Here is a 22,119-nt window from a genome sequence, read left to right on the forward strand (position 1 = left end):
ATTACCCATCAGTATTCCCAATCAGAAATTTAAACTGGGTGCCCTCTCACTTTTCCCAAGTTTCTTATTCATGGATGAGCCCAAGACCCACATATTGTAGTTTACTCATTTACAAAGTAAAAATCCTGATTACTCTTGTTCTAAATTTACGCAGGGCCCTCCTCTATCCTCCTAATAACTATAGCTTCTGAGCACAATGCCTCTCACTAGAATGACTCTAGTTTTGCTCTCCAGAAATACTTTCGAATTTATACCATTAAATTAAAGTTGCTTAATTTTGCTTTCATGGACTTATGTTACCTTTGTTAATTAACAAATTGGGAACCAAATGCAAGAGAGACAAGACACCATCTTTGGCAGCTGCTTGACCCCATCCACTGTAGAGGTTTGGTTAAGTGAGAAGGGGCACGATCTTGTGCCACTGAGCAGTCTGAGCAACCCAGGCTTTGAGCAAGGGTTAAGCCCAGAGCTAGCAACCTTGGACTCCCCTTGCACGGAGCAGAACAAAGAACCCCGTGGTGCCTGCTTCGCGGGAAGCAAAACTACATCCGGGAGGGGGGGGGGTGGTCACAGCTCTGAATATGTAAACCTATGGACCAATCACAAGTGCGATCGGGGCACGTGATTAACATATGCATAGTCTATATAACCACTGCTTTCTTTGTTAATAAACGAGAAGCTTCCATACTCACATTGAGATGTGTAGCTTACTCCGGACCGTTCCCCAGCACCCGCGAGCGTGCCTTCCCCGGTCTTCCCCTTACTACAATCCACGACTATGAAACTTTTTCTAATGCCAAATTCCACACTTGAAATTCACCAAGATCTCAGATACTGTCCCAGATGGCATTTCTGAATTTCTCCAGGTGAACTACCCTTAAATGCTCTGCTTAGAGTCATAGGACCTGTAATTTTCTGTTCATTCTTCCAGGAAGAATCACAAGCTCATTGTTTATCTTATTAAATCTCACTTCTCACAAAGTGTCAAAAAATGTCTGAAGCACGTATTGCTGTAATTCAAAGGAAGAGAAGATTCTTGCCACAGACTATATAAAACCAACCTACATTAATTCAGATATCATATATCCCTTCTCCTGGCATCTAAAGGTAGCACTTTCTGCCAGCTTTTTTTCTGGCATTGTCTGTTCATGGATGACATATGGGACAATTTTCTTCCATCTGCCAGCAGTAGGAATCCTATAATCTGTTGTTGTGCTACTTTTTACAATAACCAGTTTTGCACCTTTATCATAGACGGTACTGTTCAATGGCACATCAAATATTTTATCAGCAGTGCCTGTCCTCTTACATATGCAAGACATTTGCTTCCACCAAGAAAATTCCACCATCATCAAATGGAAGTCCCAAGACCAGTATTGCTCTCCCACTGAAAAGCAGATTTGAACATCTAATTGTTCATATGCCAACCAACACTAGCTTTCAGCTGGTTTCCCACTGTTTAAAACCATAAGGAAGTTTCTAGTGCTTTCATTCTCATCATACCATACAGACATGGGTCATCCTTTCATTCCGCCTTTCACAAATTTTGTTACATGCTATTTACTTCAAAGAAGCCTTTTACAGTAGCCTGAATGAATATGCATATAACCAGCATTTTCAAGTGATTCTGTTCTGCTTACACTACAGTGATCAAGCTCGGCCACCTTAGTCTAAAATCCTCGCAGTCATTTGCATTTTTTTCCATAGCTCAATAATTAATTTATTTACTGTAGTGATATAAATTTTGAGCATCTCACATTCAAATTTATCCTTTTCCATGTAAAATATCATTCTTCATCGCAAATTCTTTTACAAGAAGCACAATTTTAAACAGAAGTAGCAAAACTGGCAGTAACATGATCTAAGCATATGCTCAAACATACACTGAAGACTTGTCCATGTAAGTAAAGCCTCAGGAAAGCATCATAAGCTCTAGTGCATCCTATATTTAAAGCTTGGTTACTCACAGGAACAGACTACTCAGTACTTCACTCCATTTGTCAGGTTTTGAGGGGTTTTATTTTTTTTAATCGACAGCATTTGCATGACACTTTGGGTGCCTGTACACTGTCCACAATCATGGGCTTTCAATTCTAGCTATGGACATAAAACAATTACCACAGCTAGTAAGTTTGGAAAAAGTATGTTTATGTATGTACTTCTGTGTTTCATTAAGCATAAAACATTGCCTTTTAATTCTAAAAATTCTCTACAACTCATGATTTGTGTTTAAAATACAGAACGCAGTGCATTCATAGCTGACGTACCTGCTCCTTGGAAGAAACATAGATTCTTTAATGAAGACTGAACCAGACAGCAGGATATACCAACAGGTACCAATATCATCAGGGCTGGAATGAAAAAAAGAGGATGTAGTTTAAGACACTTGAGTTAAGTTACTCATAGCACTAACAAACTTACAGTATGAAAAACATCAAAGACGCAAAAATGCTCAAAATTATGGAAGAAAACCACAGTTCAATCATTTACAAAACGATTCGGTCAAACTATTCTAATTTCCACCTGCAAATATATATATTATTAGAATGCCTCATTTCGTTTACTTCACTGTTTAAAAAGCATATATCTATCCATTTGGTAACAGCACAAATCTAATGAAATATAATTGAAAGTGATTAAAATGAAGTCAAGCTACTGTAAATATATTGTATTCTGTCGAATCCATTACTTCCTCTTCCTGAAGAGGACAGTAGCATCTTCCCCTCTATAAAAAAGGCTTCCTTTCCCAATTCTAGCCATCTCCTTCTTCACCCTTTCTTCAAGAAATTTGCCTTTTGGCATCAGTCTGCCTTCCCACAAGGTAAGAGAGCATTGGATACATTTGCAGATGGTAAACCTACATCAGATTTGTTAGTCAGCTTTATCTGCTGCTACTACGCACTGCCCCTTTCATGCCTCTTCCTGGCACAAGAATAAATTCTCAATAAAAGGGACAAAGAGTTCCTTTTCCCCTCTCTTAATCCTATAAAGGAACTGGATGAGGACTTTGTCATCCAGACCCAGTTCATTCTACTGTAGATTCAGATCTTGCTCCTTGAGTAATACAAAATCCTTTTCAGAGGCTTAGATAAGTTCTTGGGTAAGTTCAAATAATGTTTAGACAGGAAAATAAAATACTTCAAGGTTAGTGGAAATAGCTGCAGTAGAAATCTTGTGCCATTTTGACAGTCAACACTGAGAATATCTGTACTTTACTTCAGTTTTACCACCCCTACTGCTTCTTCCAAGGAAACTCACTAATTGGATTCAAGTATGCTGTTACAAACTACATGAGCATCCTTATCTGAAAACCATGCCCCTAGTGACACTAAGAGATGCAGATTACTTAATTAACCTGTAGCACCTTCATTCTTTTAAATTACGTCTCAAGTCTTTAGCAACAATTTAGTTCTAACTTCAAGCAACAACAGCCCATATCTTTTAATGACGATGACAGCATAGTATTAAAACCCAATCTCGAATCTAAGTAGGCTATGTACATGTTAGCAGCATGTTTTTCATTTCAAGAACTTCAATTTAAGAAGTACCTACACAGCAGGGTCCTCAAAACAAGAGCGAATTTTTCCTCGGCACTCAATATATTACACTTTCTAAAAGGAAAGCTGAAGTTATAAAGGGAGAGAGGGAGCTGGCCTAAAACAGCTGAGAGCAAAACAGCAAACCATCAAATCTAAAAATGTGCTCCATTTCTATTTTGCACTTCATAATAACCACGAGAGAAAGGACAAAAACCAGGAACATGGAGAATTAACAGAGGAAACTGAGGACACGATCTATGACCTTTCTTTTCTACCAGCCTATGACTTGATCACTGAAGCCTCACTGATCAGTGAAGGCCTAACATCTTCAAAACGAACACTTCAGGAAATACTACTTTATACTGACAGACAACAGAAAATGAAGAGATAACATGGTATCACAGCTAAAACAAACCATTTTGATTTACATAGTTGAAGTGCACCAAGCTGCCTTTTCTGAGGTGTGCTTCACATGCTTGCTTCTCACATGGACCTGTATTGCCCTCAAACTTGTTAGTCTAGAACAATCAACATTGTACACAAGAAGTACAGAGAACCAGGTTAAAGCAGATAAACTCAAGAAAACCACTACTTCAAAAGAAAATATGGTTTTCAAAAGCATAAACATGCACCTGAGTTAAGCCATGCATCTTCAAACACTCTTCCCCCAAAACGAGCCCTAAGCTGACAGGCATTGCTGCTGAACTGCAAGTCTGTTGGGTTTTTTGTTGTTTCTGCTTTTTAATAGATGCCAGCCTAAACACAAATAATCTGCACTAATTAGCATAGTTGAAAGTTTCCAAAATAGTCATTTTCAGCAATGGCTGTTAGACTGAGTGATTTCCCAAGTTGCTGCGAAGTTACTCTACAAGGATGTCAATGAATTTTTCCATGTGGATTAGAGTGCATTATATTATCACGTAAGAATTTGTGGGGTTTTTTTTTTTTTCCCCTTTTCCTAAATATTGCCAATTTGACTAAGCATAAAAGTGTAGTCCGACAGAAAAGAACCTCACCTGAGGTCACAGGCTTTGTGACTCTAAAGGAAAAGTAATCTAGAAGATCTGTTTATACTTTTACAGCAAGCCATTACCAGGGATAAATTAATAGAAACAAGAATTTAAAAAACATATTTAAACCAATAGTAAAATATTTTAACTTTTGCAAATCTAGAAATACAAAAGCTTTTCACCCCCCCTCTCTTTTAAGAGTTGATGAACTATTTTAAATCCTTCTGTCAAATCACCTGTTTGTAATGGGCTTTAGCTATCTTTTCTCATTGGGGATCTTTATCTCCCAAAAGAAAGGCAGCCACTAGCTTTCACAAGCATTAGTCAAGATGTTCAATATTCAAATTCATCTTAATGCTACTTTTGAATTTCCCTTTGAATCATTTAACAAACAGCTGTAATGATTATACATTTAACTGCAGTAGTTTACATTTTTCTTATTTGATCACACACAGCATGACTTCTCACTCATTTAATCATCCAACTCAGTTTTGTCTTTTTTTTTGCCAGTTCACAGGTTTATCCACCTTCTTTGCAAGTTAGCTCTTCAACAGCTGTTGCTCCTTTTCACTTCTCTGTCACGAACATCATACTTTATCCATTTTATACATAATCAATGGAAGCATCTGTTCATTTGACAGCTGAAAGTACTGATTAAAAAAAATAAATCAAAACTTTAGGACTACCATCTGATTGGGTTTTTTTTTTTTTGCTTTGTGTGTACTTTGATAACTTTTTATTCTTACAGCCATGCTTGAGAATTTCTAAGCTCTAACGTACTTGCATCCTGTTGTGTGAAACAAAACAATTCTACTGTGCTCAATTCCTTCATTATCCAAATAAAAAAAAAAAATCTTCAATATTACTGCGTCACAATAGTGGAAGATTACTACAGAACATGTCTGCATTCAAGGTACCTTCCCCAAAATACATCATGCATGCTTTTAAACTTTCATTACCAGCCAAAACATAATAAATATTTCCAGGACAGTCTTCAAGAGCAAAGAACACTGATGGATTTTCATGCTCTTCATTCTTACAACTACTAGTGTCTTAATATAGTCTTGAACAAAACATCTGAAAAAAACCCCACACGTATAGCAAATACATTCCTTCCTCCAGAACACGCATGCTTCCCTCAAAAAAAAAAAACACAGATAAATGAAAGACTTATCTATTCCTTTCATATGAAAATATATTTAACTCTGCGTTTCTCAACACTTGCTATACTTTCAGTTCTTTAGAATTACACCTCAACAAAGCCATCTGACAGACAGCTTTTGCTAGACAGTGCTGTTACAAAAAACACGTGCAATTCTTTCATTTTAAGGATCCTGGGCTTTCCACAATCCTATTAAACATCAGGTGGGGCTTTCAATCAAGTTTCTATGTTTTCTGTACTATGCCTGACATTTATTCAACAACAATGCATTTTGCTTTCTTCAGGACTTTTGTACCTGTAATGAACAACAAAAGGAACTACAGAAGCAGCCTATACTGAACTACAAAAGCATTTTTTCAAGCCACATGAGGACTCTTGCAAATACTGTTTTACCCAATGTAGAATATTCACATTTGAAAGGTTTTCTTTGCAATCATGTTTTACGCTTTGTTTTTAAACATCAAAATTGAATTCTAGATAATAAATCTAAGCCTAATTATGCAGTTTTCTTTCACTGCTAGAATACTGCCTACTACTGGCAGTCCACAGCGCTATCTAGAAACTATTTGTCCTCCTGAGGATATTTCCTCTGTCAAGGGACGACTACAAATTGTGCTAAAAAGGGTTCTTTTGTGGACAGGACACATCCCTGAATGGGTTTGCAGAAAGGTATTAATTGCATGTAAGCACTTCATCCAGAATCAGCTGAAGCAGAATAGATGCCGATGACTTCCCCTCAAAGGCATCCTTAAAGGGAGATTTGTTTGGTTTTTTGGTCTGGGGACTGTTGAGGGGAGGGTCCGGTAGCACCTGTCAGTCAAGCTGATACAGAAAGGAGACATTTGCTTAGGTAAGATCTTCCAATGACTAGTTTTGTAAGGGTACCACTGCTGTCCATCATCACCACCAGCACTGAAGCAGCAGCTGTCAGACACTAGGAGACTGGAAGTGCAGTGAACGATCCACATCAGGCTGAAATCAAAGCCCACCCAGCTCAGGCAAACAGCACTTCTCCTACCTAGTTTTGAGTTCCTGTCCCCACCCTCCATCCAGTCTTGCAAGGCTGCATGCACAGCTGGAGTGGAAATACTTGAAATTAGAAGTTACGGCATGTGTTGCACATTTCCAAGAAGGCATTCACAGATCTTCTTTGCAGGCAAGAAATTACTTTACTTGTTGGCCTTAAGTGATGGAGTACATTTGCTTCAAATACGTAACACTGGTGGGGGTTCCTTTGGGTTGTTTGCTTTTAGTTTGTTTTTTCCAGCTCATCTAGTGTTCTGAATATTCATCTGGATGAAACTTAGGACTGTTAAAGTCATATTGCCTACTGAATGCAGCACAGCTATCCACTTCCCCAAGTTACAGAAAACAAGATTTATTACCAAGAAAGTAAGATGACATAGGCAATTTATCCTGCAGAGAATCAGAACTAAGTCAACCCAGGAGTCACACATTAAGGGGCAGACAGAAGAACAAATCAATACATGTAGTCATTCTGTCCTAGCTATATTAAAGCCAACAAAAGCCCCAGTGAAACCTTGGTGACACAAACTTCCATCCATCCTTTATAGAACCAACAGGATTACAGCCAGACTCAAGACACCGGCTGCACTGCAACTGTAACTTGTGTTAGCGCACTACGATCAGACTAATACCCATATGTCTACATACACTCAAAGCATTTGACTACAGCACAGAGGAAAGAGCCTATATCTTAAAGAGTATGAAGCAGAAAAGCAAGAGATCTTTAGCAGAAGATAGAATTTGTATTCTGTGAAGACAACAACAAAAGGATTCAGGTACCAAGATTTAATGTCTTCTAGCTACTACGATAGAGCTACCTACTGATAGTTTTCAGAATGCTCAAGTTCTAGCAGCAACCTTAAAGTGGTGCAAAACTGAAAGCCAATACCAGAACAGTCACCAATAAGTAGACTTTATTCATAATCTGCACTTAAGTTAGTTGTACAAGATTTAAATAAAGCTACTTTAAATCTTGACTCTTGCATTATAGTACTTTTGAGAGCAGGGGATTTCCTGGGGAATCTATATTTAATTTCCCAGAATGCAAGAGAGCTTGATTTACGGGAATTCAGGAGCTAGAAACGGAAATCCAGAGACTGGATTGCAATGCCTTCCCATTGCGTTTCCCTCCCCAGCTTCCTTGACGTAGTCCTTTTATGCAACTACAACCTGCAGCCAGATAGCACACTTTTCTGCTTGACACAAAAAAACTGAAGACAGAACTTTGAAAAGTAACTTTATAGCTGTCACTCTGTCCTGCTTGAAAACTTCACTTACATATAATTGTGCAATAGCCTATGACGACATCACCGGGCTGTCACTGCTGATAAGGTTAGACAGTATTTTCTGACTTAAGCCTTTACATTTTCTAGCATATGACTGTTCTTTGAGACATCAGAGGTACTCAAAGTTCAAAAATCAGGAAGTGTTTATAAATCTCCAGACTGCCAAGATCCAAGAAGTTTGCAAGCTCTCTCAAAGTCTCCAGCACTTGTATCAAACTCTTCATGCTATGACCTATTTACTTCACTGGAAGGGGCAGCTCCTTATTTCCAGATCCCCAACTAGCTACATATACACTACTTAAAATGGAAATTTTATATTCTAATTATAATTATTTTATTTTGATTTAGAGCAATCTGCAGCACTTGTATACCAAGTTTGTAACTATAAATCTGAATCAATATTAACAGCATATCAAAGAAATTATGCACAAAAAAACCACGTTTCAATACATGTCCCCCACACATACTGATTCTATAAGGCACCTGTCTCCAGTAGCACAGGTGTTCCAATTCTAGCTTTCAGGTTTTCTGACCACATAAGGTGCTGAAAAACCTTCCAAAATATTCAGCTACAATAAAGATTTAAGCCAACCTGCTGAAAGACCCAATAAATCTCAAATATCTACACTATCTGTAGTGTCTTCCTCTCTCCTAACAAGTCCTGATACATCACTTTCCTTTAAAACTTTTTTTAGAAATACCTACATTTTAACAAGAGCAATCCATGTAAATTCTCATTCTCCATCAAGATGAGGTGTAGCACTACTAAAACCTCTGGAATAATGAACTGTATTTAGCACATGCTTACTTGTGTGTATTTGGTTCAACTGAGATAATGAACATCATAAGTATGTACAGTGGCAAGAATTTGCCAGTCTTTGTGATGACTGCTGCCAAACATGCTTTAACTCTGTCAAAAAAGACATCACTTCAGTGCAAAATACAGCACCTGGACTTGAAAGCAGAAAACAGAAGTCTTTGCTGCTCTGACCACCTTCTGGTCATTGGTTTATCAGCCAACTCCTTTAAGACAGCACTTGAAAAAAGCTAAGCAGCATGCAGGTCTCAGTGGAAACAACCATGGAAATGGCTTCCATATAATTACTGCTTAACATTCCTTTTACAGGAGATATGTCTATCCTGAGACCTAAACAACGGAGGTGTCACTCTCCCTCCAACACTGTACTGAATGGTTGAGCAACATCAGATGCTGGAAGGACCCCTAACATAAATCAAACATCAGCACCCAGAAATATTTTCCAATTCAGATGTATTTTCCAAGCTACTTCATAACAAGTTCATGAAATTGGCAAGAACAATTTCTTGGTTGTGAAAGAGATAGTTAGAATTATTCTCTCCAGAAATCATTAAAATTCCAACCACTGAAGGATTCATTCAAGACTTACATTTAAACTGGATATAGTACCATTCCTACAAGCTATAACATTTGTAACTGTTTTGATAAAAGAACTTCTATTACAAACCAAGACGAACCTAGCAGATTACATTTTCATGAAATCATACTCAATGTTGTTGAAAGTTGAATAAATTTCAGAAAGCAAACACAGAGTAGTTCAGAACAGACAGTGTTCGTGCCTCCAGATCTCCATTTGAGAGGAACAGAAACAATGAAAATTTGACATGTCAGAACTGGGACCTCTTTCAGGCATTTAAAGCACTACACAAGAAGAAATTAGAAAGAACATTGCTCTGCAAGCTTATGCTCCATAGGATATTGTTTCAGTAGATTAGTCTGTCTGTTTCTCTTTGCTCATTTTGGTTATCCTCTGTATGCTGAAAGCTATAGGTAGCTTTAAACAATAATCTTCATTGTTTAATTGAATAACTATTGCCACAATTAGACATTATCCCTGAAGTGCTTTGGGATGTCAAACATGTCCTCAAGTGCAATGATTCTCTCAGGTAGACATCTCGTTGCCTGAAGATCCTGCCCACTAGCACTGTATTGTTGTAACACTCACAATAATCAGAAAACCATTTACTCACATTGTCAGCACTGCCTATAATCTTCCTTAATAAGCTAGTTAAGCAGTTACCTGATGTCTGCCAGAGCATTTTAGATGCTCTTGAAGACATTAAGAAGTATATCCCAAACATAGAAGTAAAACAGATTGAGTACTTCTTGCATCAGCCACACAAAATTTCCAAATACTTTTTTTTAGATCAATACATTAAAGTTATGTTTATTCTTACTCCTAATCTTTACTCTGAATGTAAGAAAATATCTTATACATATTCAGTCTTAAACATATTCAGTAATAACACTGACAACTCAGAATTCAGAACTTCTAATTTTCAATAAAAAGTCATCTTAAAATTGCATATTTCAACTGATGTCCATGGTTATCTTTTATTAATGGACACAAGATGAAAACTGATGTCTTGTCTCCTGGTAGCAAGCGTGGGAAATAAAGAAGGAACCACAGGAAACAATTCAGTATATATAAAACAAATAATCAGAAGCATGTTGTTCTTGAGATTATTTCATTTATTGGTATTCTTTTCCACTTCCGAAATAAAATCAGTAAATTAAAACAGAAAATTCAATCAAATCAGAGATTATTGCAGAGTGTCAGTCTAAGACAGCTGATTAAACAGGCAATCAATAAAATTATGCAAATATAAATATGCAAGCTAATCGACCTATTGTCATTGAAGTCTTGGTATTAAACTTGTACAGTGAATCAGCCCTTGATATCAGAAGAGGAATTCCTAAATCATCAGGAAAACAGTGACAGAAGTAGTAAAATAAAATGATCTTCATCCAAATACTCTGAGGTGAATCAAGACAGACAATTCTGCTATTAAATCTTACACCTTTCTAATATTTCTCCAAAATCAATGCTTTTTTTCTCAAAATTACAACAACAAAAATATGATAGCCTTTAGTGAAACATTTACTGTAAGGAAGGTGCAAATTAATATCTCTTCAAAACCTTAGTCTTCATTCAAAGTGGTCTCAAAAATCAGGTCAAACAATAACACAGAAATTTGAAACTGGCAATGCAAAGCCAACAGACTGCAACATTGATCACTGACACTATTAAGAAGCCTTGATTCAGTCTGTTCTTATACAGAGCCAGCTGCCAAGTCCTTGAATGTATTTGTTTTAATAATACATATTGCCTAAGAAATTCCCCACAGAAAATGTAACCACAACACAATGTATAAATTCAGATTCCTGATTTACTGCAGTGCAGAACTGGCAGTATCCCAACGCTACTTTGGCAACTGTCCGACTATCAGAAGGTGCAATACACCTTTAGGAATGCTTTAAGGAGAAGAAAAAAAAAAAAACAGAAGAGACCAGCCCTGCTGCAGCAGTTCTTTGTATTATTAAATATGCTGCTGCATGACTTCCACATAAATCCATGGATGCACAAGCAGAATGAATATATATTGACTGCAGAGGTCTACCTGAAAATTAGGATGCTGACCCAAAGAGATGCTTCAAACAGACATATTCTGAGTTAACTGTTTATTCAGAGCGTTTTAAATAATTTTCATTGTCTCATATTTCTATAAAACCAAGGAAGAAATCTTTTATAGGGGCTCTCTGAAGTCAAGAACATTCAGTAAACAAAGACAGTAAATGCAGAAATGTGACCCAAGCCTCTGTGAACAGGTGTATCCTGTCCAAAAATGAGAAATTCTGGTTAAAAGTAAAGTATTAAAGAATACAAGAGAATAATTTTACTGATAACTCAGAATATCACTAGTGGAAACATTGGCTTGATCCTCATACATTTCTCTAGCAATACCTTTCTGTCATGTTTTAGGTTTTAAGTTTTACATCTATACAGTATAAACATATACAGCTATAGATCACATATACCCTATCTATACAGAATAACTTGGTTTTATGATACCACTATCATAAAACTTCTTGAACACCTACAGAACATAAAAGCAGTCCTTCATAACACAGATGTGTGTGTCGGAAGACAAATTTCAGTGAGGTGGTCTCTGAAGAGCTGTTCTGTTTAAAAATCACGCACCACTAGCTAAAGCAGCAGCTTTTAGCTCATTTATGTCACACTTCATCGCACAATTAAGTCAGGCTATGCAGAAGCACACAGCGACTTTGGCATCAGTTTTTGTTGTTTTGTACGCACTGCTTCTATCCTCCTGAGGGTCTTGGGGGCAATACCGTACTGTGAAAGAACCATGCATTCACTAAATGTCACTTTTATTGTAGGACTTAAAGTTTGACTCTCAGATTCCTGCTCTTAAAGACTAATCATAGATCTATTTCTCACCTGTCCTTGCACAGAACTACTCTATATTAATTGCATAGACCTACAGCTGAAAAAAACCCTACGGCTTAGCTATCTAGCTAAGACACACCCAGGTGCTTTACAGCTACATCCAAAATCCCTACTTGACTTTGTGTAATGCACCATACATGGACAGATGACAGCACATCTCCTCCCTGGGAAGGGCATTCTCCTGAGGAAGCTCTGCAAGGTCCCTGCCAGTGGCTGTCCCCAGCCCATCTCCTCAGTGCCTTCAGGTGATCCTCTAACGCAACCTGTCCCACAGCTATGCAAAGCCAATATCCTCCAGCATTTTTCAAACATTCTGCTCTACCTCACGAAAGACGCAAGCATTTTCATCTAAGAAAACCATAAGTATTTTAGTAGCAACCAAAAAGTCGTGCTACTTTATTTCCTTTCCAGATTTCATTTGTTTCAGGCTTCAACGGCTGGGCCAAGCCAGCTCTGGAGAAGGCCGCATGGCTAGCCCGAAACAAGTATGTTAGGTCTTGTGACTTGCCACAGTGATGTAACTCAGAAAACTTGGCTAAGACAGGATAGTGATATTACAGCTACTGGACCTGCGAATTTGCTTCTAAACATGGAAATATCCTGAAAGACCAGCTGAAATTGAAATGATGTATCTTCAGCCTTTTTGTAGCCTTCTCCACTTCTCATCCTTCTCCCCAGCCCTCGCCCCCTCATATAAGCACTACAGTCTTAACACAAGTGCATGGTTTTCATCCCAGATTGTATGACAAGTGAAGAATGAGGAAGAAAGCAAGCGAAAACATAATTGTACAAATATGGCTATTTATTACACATCCTGCCTACTACAGTCAGTAATTTAGAAACTAAAAGACTTATTTCTCACTTCAGCTGTGGACATTCTCTGTAGTGATAACTCAATTTTACACATAATATTTTTTCTCTCCCATCTCCAATTTATATGTATGCTTTCTACATTTGTTTGACAATAGTCCTCTGAAAACAATGAATTTAGTTACAGCACAGGAGGCTGCACAGCTGAATGACATAAAAGGACACAAACATGTTGACATTAGACAAGAGCTTTTTCCAACCATAGACATTAACACTCTAAAATTCAGTTCAAGATGTCCAAGAGATAACTACTCCTCTTTAAACATTTGTCCTTTTCTAAGAATCAACGCAATCAAAACAACTAGCATGCTACTAACGCTCTACAGACTGAGAAATTTGCTACTGATAAGAGCTTAAATCCAAAATACACGTCTTGCAATCTTCTGGGAAGGGACATGTGGGAGGTAGAAGTATATAACCTATCAGGCCCTCATTGGGAGGTTCTCTAAAAAACTACAACACACTTGACTTTACAATAACTTGGGTTGGAGTTTCCTTTGTATGCTTTAAAAATGTTATAAGCACAGCTAAGTTAGAAAATAAGGGAAGCTTAAAGACATACAAGACTTCTTTACAGAAAGAGTAAGCCAAACACCTCTGATGCATACAGACAGAAATATCAACCAGCATGGCTGAAAACCACATACAGCCCCTGTATGACTGATGAGGGGGGAAAAAGAGGTGCTTCTTTTACGAGAGACATATTCATTTGCCTATAAGCAAAACATTTATTGCCAAAGATTCCTCTCTGCCATCATAGCAAACATTTACATCTTGAACTGAAAAATTTTGTTCAGCTGTCAAGAGGTACACACTTCCTCTACAAATCTGGTAAAACTTTAGTTTCCAAAGAAAATGCTAATTAGAAACTTAACCATTGGAAATGTCAAGAATTACTATTATGCAGATACGAAAAAAAGAACTATTTATTTTTCTTTGAACTACTGATAAAATATATAACAAGTGAGCAAACTAAATATTTTTTAAAGTGAGATCTTTAAGCAGATTTGAATAAAGGTAGCAGGTAAAAAACCCTAGGTATGCGTGTCAAGTAAACCTCAATTCTGAAATTTTGCCTTGCGGGTTTTAAGCCCTTTTATTGTTAACCTCCTATCAAATGGAAGTAGTAGGATGACTGGCAAATGAAGAATAACTTGAGCTGAACTGCCACTTTTAATAACCCAGTTTCCATTTAAACAGTGAGATGGCCATAGGGTTTGAGAATTTGTCACTACCATGTGTACCCATTGATAGTAAAATAAATGCAGATGAGATGAGCCAATTTTAAACAACGTGCTCCATTTTATCCCTTAGGCCATAAAAAAAAAAATTCTATAAAGATACTATGAAAATTAAAAACTTTTTTTAAAAAATGGAGGATAAGAAAATGACTATATTTGCACTGAATGCAGGTAATTATTTTTAGCATGGCATACATGCAATAAAAATTTACCTTTTTATAAGTACAGCAGGTATGAACAAAATTTTCACAATGAAAAAAATTTGAGCAAATAAACAGAGCAATGGTATTAAGTTTTCATGTTAGCATCTAGGGATAAAGATTTAGCTTATCTGCATTGAGACATTAAGTTGTGCCTCAGGGAGGTCACACACACAGGTCAATTAACAGCTCCAACAGTTGCAGCTATTTTAATAGATTTTTCTAATGAACACTGAAGATTAGCACCCAATTTCAGATTTCAATGCAAGTCATACCATCACTGGGGAAAAAAAAAAAAAAAGTTGTAACTTAGAGCTCAAATTTAAAGCTTTTTTTAAAAACCTTAGCCTTCATGACCAAAATAAGAGCTCCAAGTGATAAACTCTGGCATGGTCAATAAAAAGTGACCAGGTTGTATGCTCCAAGTTCATTTCCTATAGCTCATAACCAAGCAGCTTGTTTCTAACCTGGCTATCACATTGCTTCTCTCCTGGAGTACTCGAAGAATTTCTCCAAATGTGTATATTGTAAAACTGGAATTCTGTTTTTTAGAAGAATACATCTTCAATACATATGCTGAGTTTGTGAAACAAAAAAAAAAAAAAGGATTCCTTCAAGTTTATTATCCTAAAAATAGAATACTGGAATTAGACTGCAGGTTCCATGGGATTTTCTTATTGAGTAGATCTCAAATTGTTCATTAAAATAAAATTTAAAGCTACAACTCAGAGTAACAGAACATATATTTCTGGCTTCAAAGTATTGAATTTTGAAATTTTTTTTAAACTTTCAGGTTTAGCCCATTAAACATTAAATCAGAGATGTGAAATGCTAGAGCGAGCACATTTTGCATTAGCATCTATATCCAGAAACTGCCAAACTGCCCATTAAATTTACTGAATAAATCATGGGGGAAAAAAAATGTCAGGAAGCAAGTAAACAGGAATGACAGGCAAACAACCAAAGTGAAGATGAAGTCACATGAAAGGAGTGACAAAAGAAATCAGTACAAAAGAATGGCAAAAAAGCACTTCAAGTTAACCCAGACTTCACAATTTTCTGTTGTGCGTTGTATTTTCTCAGGTACTTATTTCCTGGTAACTTTTGCCTGCCTTGAACATATGCATAACTAGCAGCCTTGATCATTCAGTATATAATTCAAATTCAAACCAACAGTTAGAACGAGCCAAGATATTGGGTCTAAACAAAAACTCTAGTACACATAACGGACACAAACCAACTGCCTAGAAAAGGACAAATCACCAGCACAATGGTCACTAGCAAATTAGTCTGTAAAATGAATAAAGATTATATTGGTCTAATTAAAATTATCTTATCTACCTATAGATTTTGACCTTGTGCATTTCCCGTACATAACCGATTACTGGGTTTCATTAGACATTAATGTGACTTCACTGAATGGTCAAGGCTTAGCACTACAGTTTGTTCAATCACATCTTCCTGATGGTCAATATAGGAAAAAATACACATGTACAAAATAAGGCATACAGGTGCATTCTTTGCATGCACAAATGTCCAAATGACACCAGACAACCCAGAAAAATCTCCATTTAGAATCTGGTTTAGCTGCAGTAAGTGAAAATCCAATAAACCTATTGTTTTAATAAGTTGCTTGCATAAATTAAGCAATTGCAATTCTCAGATCTCACTGTAAACCTGAGCTGACATTAGATCACAACTCTGCTAATTATAAGCCGTGTTAGATATGTTGATTTGGCGCCTCTGGCACGAAAAGCTGGTCGCTACTACTTTGACAAAATCGATATGAGACTACATGACAACTTATGCTGATGCAAAGACATCCCACATTCCCTAATTCTATATAATCTCAGTGGATACAAATTAATACACCACACTTCACCAAGCAAGAGTCACTATTAGCTCCTTCCCTGGCACCAGCACATTTCTGCACTGTTTGACAATGAAAACGAAGTGGCTCATTTATGTTTACAGATTGTGCACTGGGCAAGGGAGTTGGCATTAAACACTGTCCTTAACACACTCTAGAATGAATTAGTTCTTCAAACATCATAAGAAAGGAAGCAGAAATACTTACTAGTACAGAACTTCATTTGCTTCATGCCTTTCATATCTAACAGTTTCACACATCAGTCTAAAAGAGAAGGAAAGAAATAATTTTTAATTATTCCTACCAGTGTCACAAAGACTCCACTTTCTAAAATTAGTCAGCATTTCCACATTTGCCTCCAGCACTTGCAGAAACTAACCATCAATTTAAATCTAAGCTGATTTTTAATTTAAGAGAATACATTGTAACATCTAAGCACTAAAGTTATTAGTTCATCCAAGATCAGATTTGATTCAGGACATTAGAAATTTTTTTTTATGGGCACAACTACATCTATAAAACATATAAAATGATACTGATATCATTTTACAAAATGATGTGATAAAAGTAAGTTGCTTTACAAGGAAACAATTCAGAATTTTAGAAATGGATGGAAATTTATGATATTTAACACTAATCAGAGATACCACGATATACAAATTGCTTCCTTTTTCAAGTCAAGCCCAACAGATAAAACAAGAAATTATATTGCATGGTAAATCGATGCTTCTCATTTTGCTACAACTCAGCAACTTAAAAATTACCAGAAAATTTTAATGCTGAAATCCGAGAGGGCTCAAAGCAGAGAGAATTTCGTGCAGGAAAATCCTCTGTCTAGAGGGGAGGATTAAAGCACTTTCGCATTCACTGTCTGCCTGACAAATGTGGCATAATAGAGAGCAACTATACTAGAACTTACCAGGTATCAGGATATCCAATGTTAACTTGGTGTAAAAGAACAACATGCCATTTCTGTCTATTGTCTTATGGAAATGGACCCTGTAAGTTATTGAGGGGGTGGGAAAGAAACAAACCCCACCACTTCCCTTGGACTTTCTATGGCTCTGAAGCAGACTGCGAACACCAAGGCTATTTAACAGACAGTCAGAGATTTGCCTAAGAGGCTCATGTGAACATTCAAATGAGGAACTACATTTAAATTTGGGAAAGAAATTCTCATTCCTTGCAGGATCAGTCATCAGAACCTCAGCGTAGCAATGACCGGCTGCCTGCAATGATATCCTAAGTGGTCAAAAGTGCTCAAGAACTCCTGTTCAGGTAACAAGTCTCAAAAAAGTTAATCTGAGGCCTGGAAGAACTGATCTGAGTTTGATGTGACTTTTAAAAGGCTTCTTATTGCCATTTCCCATTGCTTCCTAAATCATTCATTTCAACAGCCAACCAGCTGCTACAAAAGTTACCTTAGCACTCATCTCTTTCAGGACTTGACTTATTAATTGAGTCCACTAAGAAACAATGCTTTTTCTGTCCAGAAGCGGTAGGCTTATTGCGGTACTTCGATAATTCATAAATTTTTAATAGAAAATGAAGAACTTAATTCTGTTTGCTCAAAAAAAAAAAGTCAAGTTTTACTCCCACAGCCTTTCCCCTGCCATAGTATTTTAGATCTACTCTTTGGACCATCTTTGAGAACTTTTCTTATAGACAATTTCTGTATTGTATATAATTAAGTATTATGTATTATATACCAATTTCAGCTAATGAAAAATCTTGCTTCCTGGTACAGCAAAAAACTTTTTGAACGACAGAACCTTTTCTCTTTCAGACACTGCTCCCCATCATACAGTCAGGTCTTGCCAAAATCTTTTACAGACACTGAAAAGCTACTGTCTGCTTCCACCTCCTGGGTCCTCACCTTCTCTCTCCGACTCTCTGTTTCGAGAGAGGGGAGAGCAGACATGAGATTAATGGTGAGAAGACACCAGAAAAAAAGTCATTGCTAGCAGTCAGATTTGAAAATTAAAATACTGCTCAAGGATAGTCTGTGCCCTACTGGTCTGAAATGATGCTGGGCAATGAGCCATCTAAGAGTAGGGGTTATAGGAAACAGAATCACTTTAACAAGCAAGTTTTGTTCCCCTCTGAATTGGGAGCAAAAGGAAGTACATTCCTATAAAGTCACGCAAGTTCACCCATGGCACTATCTGAGTTTTACAGCGTTTTGGTCCTGTTAAGGATAGTAACAGGGGAGAAAATGCCTCTTACAGAAGGTAGCCAAGTGTTTCAATTCTTGTGTTAAACTGGAACAGTTAGAAATTACAGTGACCAAGCAGTACAAAATAGATCGCTTCCTCAAATATTTAAAAAAATTGAATTAGTTCTGGTCAACACTGGTGTCTAATTTTTGTTCGAATGTGATCTTTGTCCACTTCCTAAAAAAATGTAATAAATTCCAGATGAGATCATCAGCAAGCCATAAGGTAAGTTATCCACTTCTAGAGGCTATATTTAATACACTAGTTTTTAATGTATCTCAGAGGTTTTTGTGGCCTCCCACCACCACGAGAAATGTTGTATCCTAAAGGATACTATAAAAGCTTTCTGTCCCACATCTGCCAGGAGCCCAGCCTTTTCCATGTATGGTACTGTAAACAGAAGCTCTCTTCTAGGAATTCACTGTGCTGGGAGAGCAAACCCAAGTTCCACACATTCCTCAGCAAGAAGCTCATTCTGCACAGGAAGCCAAGAAGCACACAACAACATACCACACAACCATATGTGCATGCTTTGATCTTTGTAAACAAGCTAACATCAGTTCAACTCCAGCTATGCAAAACTGGAAGTGCTAGAAGCCTTGCATACAATAGCTAACACAAAATACTTTAACCGAATGTGATCATGGCCTCCTTCCACAGCAGAAATAATTACAGAGACTAGTTTGAAATCAACATTCACATTGCAAAATGTGTCTTGAGCACTTCGGGAGAAAGAAAACCTCACCTTTTATCTTCTCCAAATTACAGAATATTCACTTGGGAATGTGGACTCTGACAAAGTGACGAAGCAAGAGGCTAGAAATTAGAACCTGAACCAGCATTAATCAAGTCAAAGTCGCTTCAGCATCTTCAGGTGTGGCAAATGTTGGCAAACCCCAGAATGCAAAATAATAGTAATTCACCTTCTCTCCCCATGGAGCATACAGGAGATGTGCTGGCCTCCTCCTGTGTCTGCCAGACTCACACCCATGTCCAATACCCTTAGAAGCTGTTTATGTGAGGACAACCAAAACAACACAAGTCTTTACACAAAATAGTTCATCTGAAAGTTTTTACTTGAATTTGACTCATGAAGCATTTTAATAAAAAAAAAAAATCTGTGGATGACATTTCTTAGTAACTTTTTACTATCATTTGCACACGTAGTGCATAATTTGTCCAAAACTTCTTCATAAAAGCAAGCACAAATTGAAACAAAAGCTGAATAACAGACTCTGCTATCATGATTATTACATTATATAAATGATTTGGATTACGTATGGACTTTCATTCAGGACTGGAACTTTTATTCTGTATGTAAAGCATTTACTTCTAGTCTGAAAGTTTGAAAAGAAAACAAACATCCATAATAGAAATTGGGAGGAGCAAATAGGGATACACACATGCATACATACAAGGAGAATCTGTTAGGACAAGAAAGGAAGAAACAGATGCAGTGATTAGTGCATTAATGTATATGTTTTTAATGATAAAGTATCATACCTTAGCTGATGCTCTCTCAGATTAGACAAGGCTTCCATTCCATGTAAATAGGAATACACAATCTCCAAATCCTACAAACATAAGGAAAACATTATTAGGATCGTCAGTTTGGTACAAGCTGTTAAAATACTGTTTTTACAAAGCATTCAGAGCTATCCTAATAGGGGCAGCAGAGATATTTGAAATAACACATTTACAAGAGGCTAAAGCCAGGTCGCATGAATACCTTTGATTATATGTTGGAACCTGACGTGGGGAAGAATGATGCTATGTCCACATTGGAAAATACAAACACAGAAACCTTTCTGCTTTTGCTCTCATTACTCATGTCCAGGAAACAAGTCTGGTCCAGAATTCCAGTGAGCCACTTTGCAACTACCACTGTCCTGCTTCCCGATGCCAACACACCCAAACACCTTCATTTAGTCCACAAAGCAAGCTCATGGGAATTAGTATTTTTGTATTCAGGGGAAAGAAAAAAAATACAAAACAGTCTAACAAAATTCCTCACTGTACATAAGTTTTTCTAAAATTGTATACCCTTCAGATGTCAATCCAGAGGGTTTGCTAATGTTATGCTTAAAATCACTACAGCACTTAAGACTTCAGTGCAGCCCACAACTTCTAGGGTGATTTAACTTGGCTCATGGATTTGATGCTGTTTCATCATCCATTTTTTTTAAACATGCTAGTTAAGAGACAACGTATTATCCATAATCCATTGAAAATCAGAGCAGTGGCTTGCAACCACTAGCTGAGGCTGACAGAAAGTTGAGAATAACCTAATACCAATACCAAACACTCTCATAACTCAATGAAAGAAGATGTTTTCAAGTAATTAAATACATCAAAACTGTAAGTTTATGAAAGATTTGCTCACTGAGAAAACTTTATTTAAAACTGACCATGAAGTAAAGAAATACTTGAGTTTTCAGACACAACGAAAGAATGCTAGATGTGGTATTTGGGCAAAGACTTTAAAACTGAAGTCTCACAGACAATTTGAATTTAAGTAAGAAAAATAAAATTAAAATCTAGTTAAATATACTAAGTGTAGAAATATTACTGTACTTGTTTAAACCATGCTACATATCAGAAAACACAGCAGGAGTTACACTCAATGGTTAAGACTAAATAGATATCTTTCATTCAGTATATAGAAGAACGTCTTTTTCTCATAATGAAAAAAGCAAATACTCAAACTGAAAAAGTGGAAGAAATGCACAAGCCAAAACACTGATATTTCGCTTTTATTCTGGTCCTTCTGTTCCCTTGCCCTCTGGAGGCTTTGGTCCTCCTGTGATGAGCAGAGGACACATCAAGGAGAAAAGTAATTATGTATGGTTTGGGATGGAGGGACCTTGTACATAGAAGGCTTTGAAGAGAAAATACAGTAATCGCTTGCTTTTTGCCCTCCCCCCTTTTTCTAATACTAATAAAAGGCTGTGAAAGCATGTCTGACGCAGTCAGTGACCTGCTCACTTGCCAGACAGGCTGGGGTTGAGCAGAGGCTCCAGGGAGCCCTGTGCCGGCAGCAGGGTAAGACACAAGCCCAACAGTCCCCATGGCACCGCTGCCGCTCATCCAGACGTGCCAGACTACCGCACAAGCCACTGGCTGCCCTGGGAAGCTGGGAGTGGACCACTGCGGATCAGATGCCTGTAGCAGTTGAGAGTTACATGGAGAAGAGCCTGGCCAGAAGGTGCTACTGTAATTCATTTCCAGCAAGCCTGTCTAATAACAAGCAGACACAGAACAAAAGGAGAATAACCTTCTGCTACCAGCTTGCACTGAGGTTTCTCTCGAGTGTCACAGATTTTATGTGCAGTAAAGGATTCACAGATGAATAAAAAACAATTAAAGATTCTGGCTTACAGGGACCCACAGAACTAAAAGTGGAAGTGCAT

General features: G+C 37.3%; 1 protein-coding gene across 2 annotated transcripts in view; it reads right to left on the reverse strand.

The window, feature by feature from the left end:
• Positions 1–22,119, reverse strand: part of RAPGEF2 (Rap guanine nucleotide exchange factor 2) — a 204,947-nt gene that overhangs the window by 118,859 nt on the left and 63,969 nt on the right. For both annotated transcript variants that reach the window (XM_068402614.1, XM_068402613.1), the window contains exons 2-4: positions 20,213–20,283; positions 16,701–16,757; positions 2,268–2,351 (exon numbers count right to left, since the gene is read on the reverse strand). In XM_068402614.1, coding sequence (XP_068258715.1) covers positions 2,268–2,351; positions 16,701–16,757; positions 20,213–20,283 — 212 coding nt within the window. The remainder of the gene's footprint in view (positions 1–2,267; positions 2,352–16,700; positions 16,758–20,212; positions 20,284–22,119) is intronic.

Source organism: Nyctibius grandis, chromosome 6 (assembly GCF_013368605.1).
Source record: "Nyctibius grandis isolate bNycGra1 chromosome 6, bNycGra1.pri, whole genome shotgun sequence".
Lineage (NCBI taxonomy): Eukaryota > Metazoa > Chordata > Aves > Nyctibiiformes > Nyctibiidae > Nyctibius > Nyctibius grandis.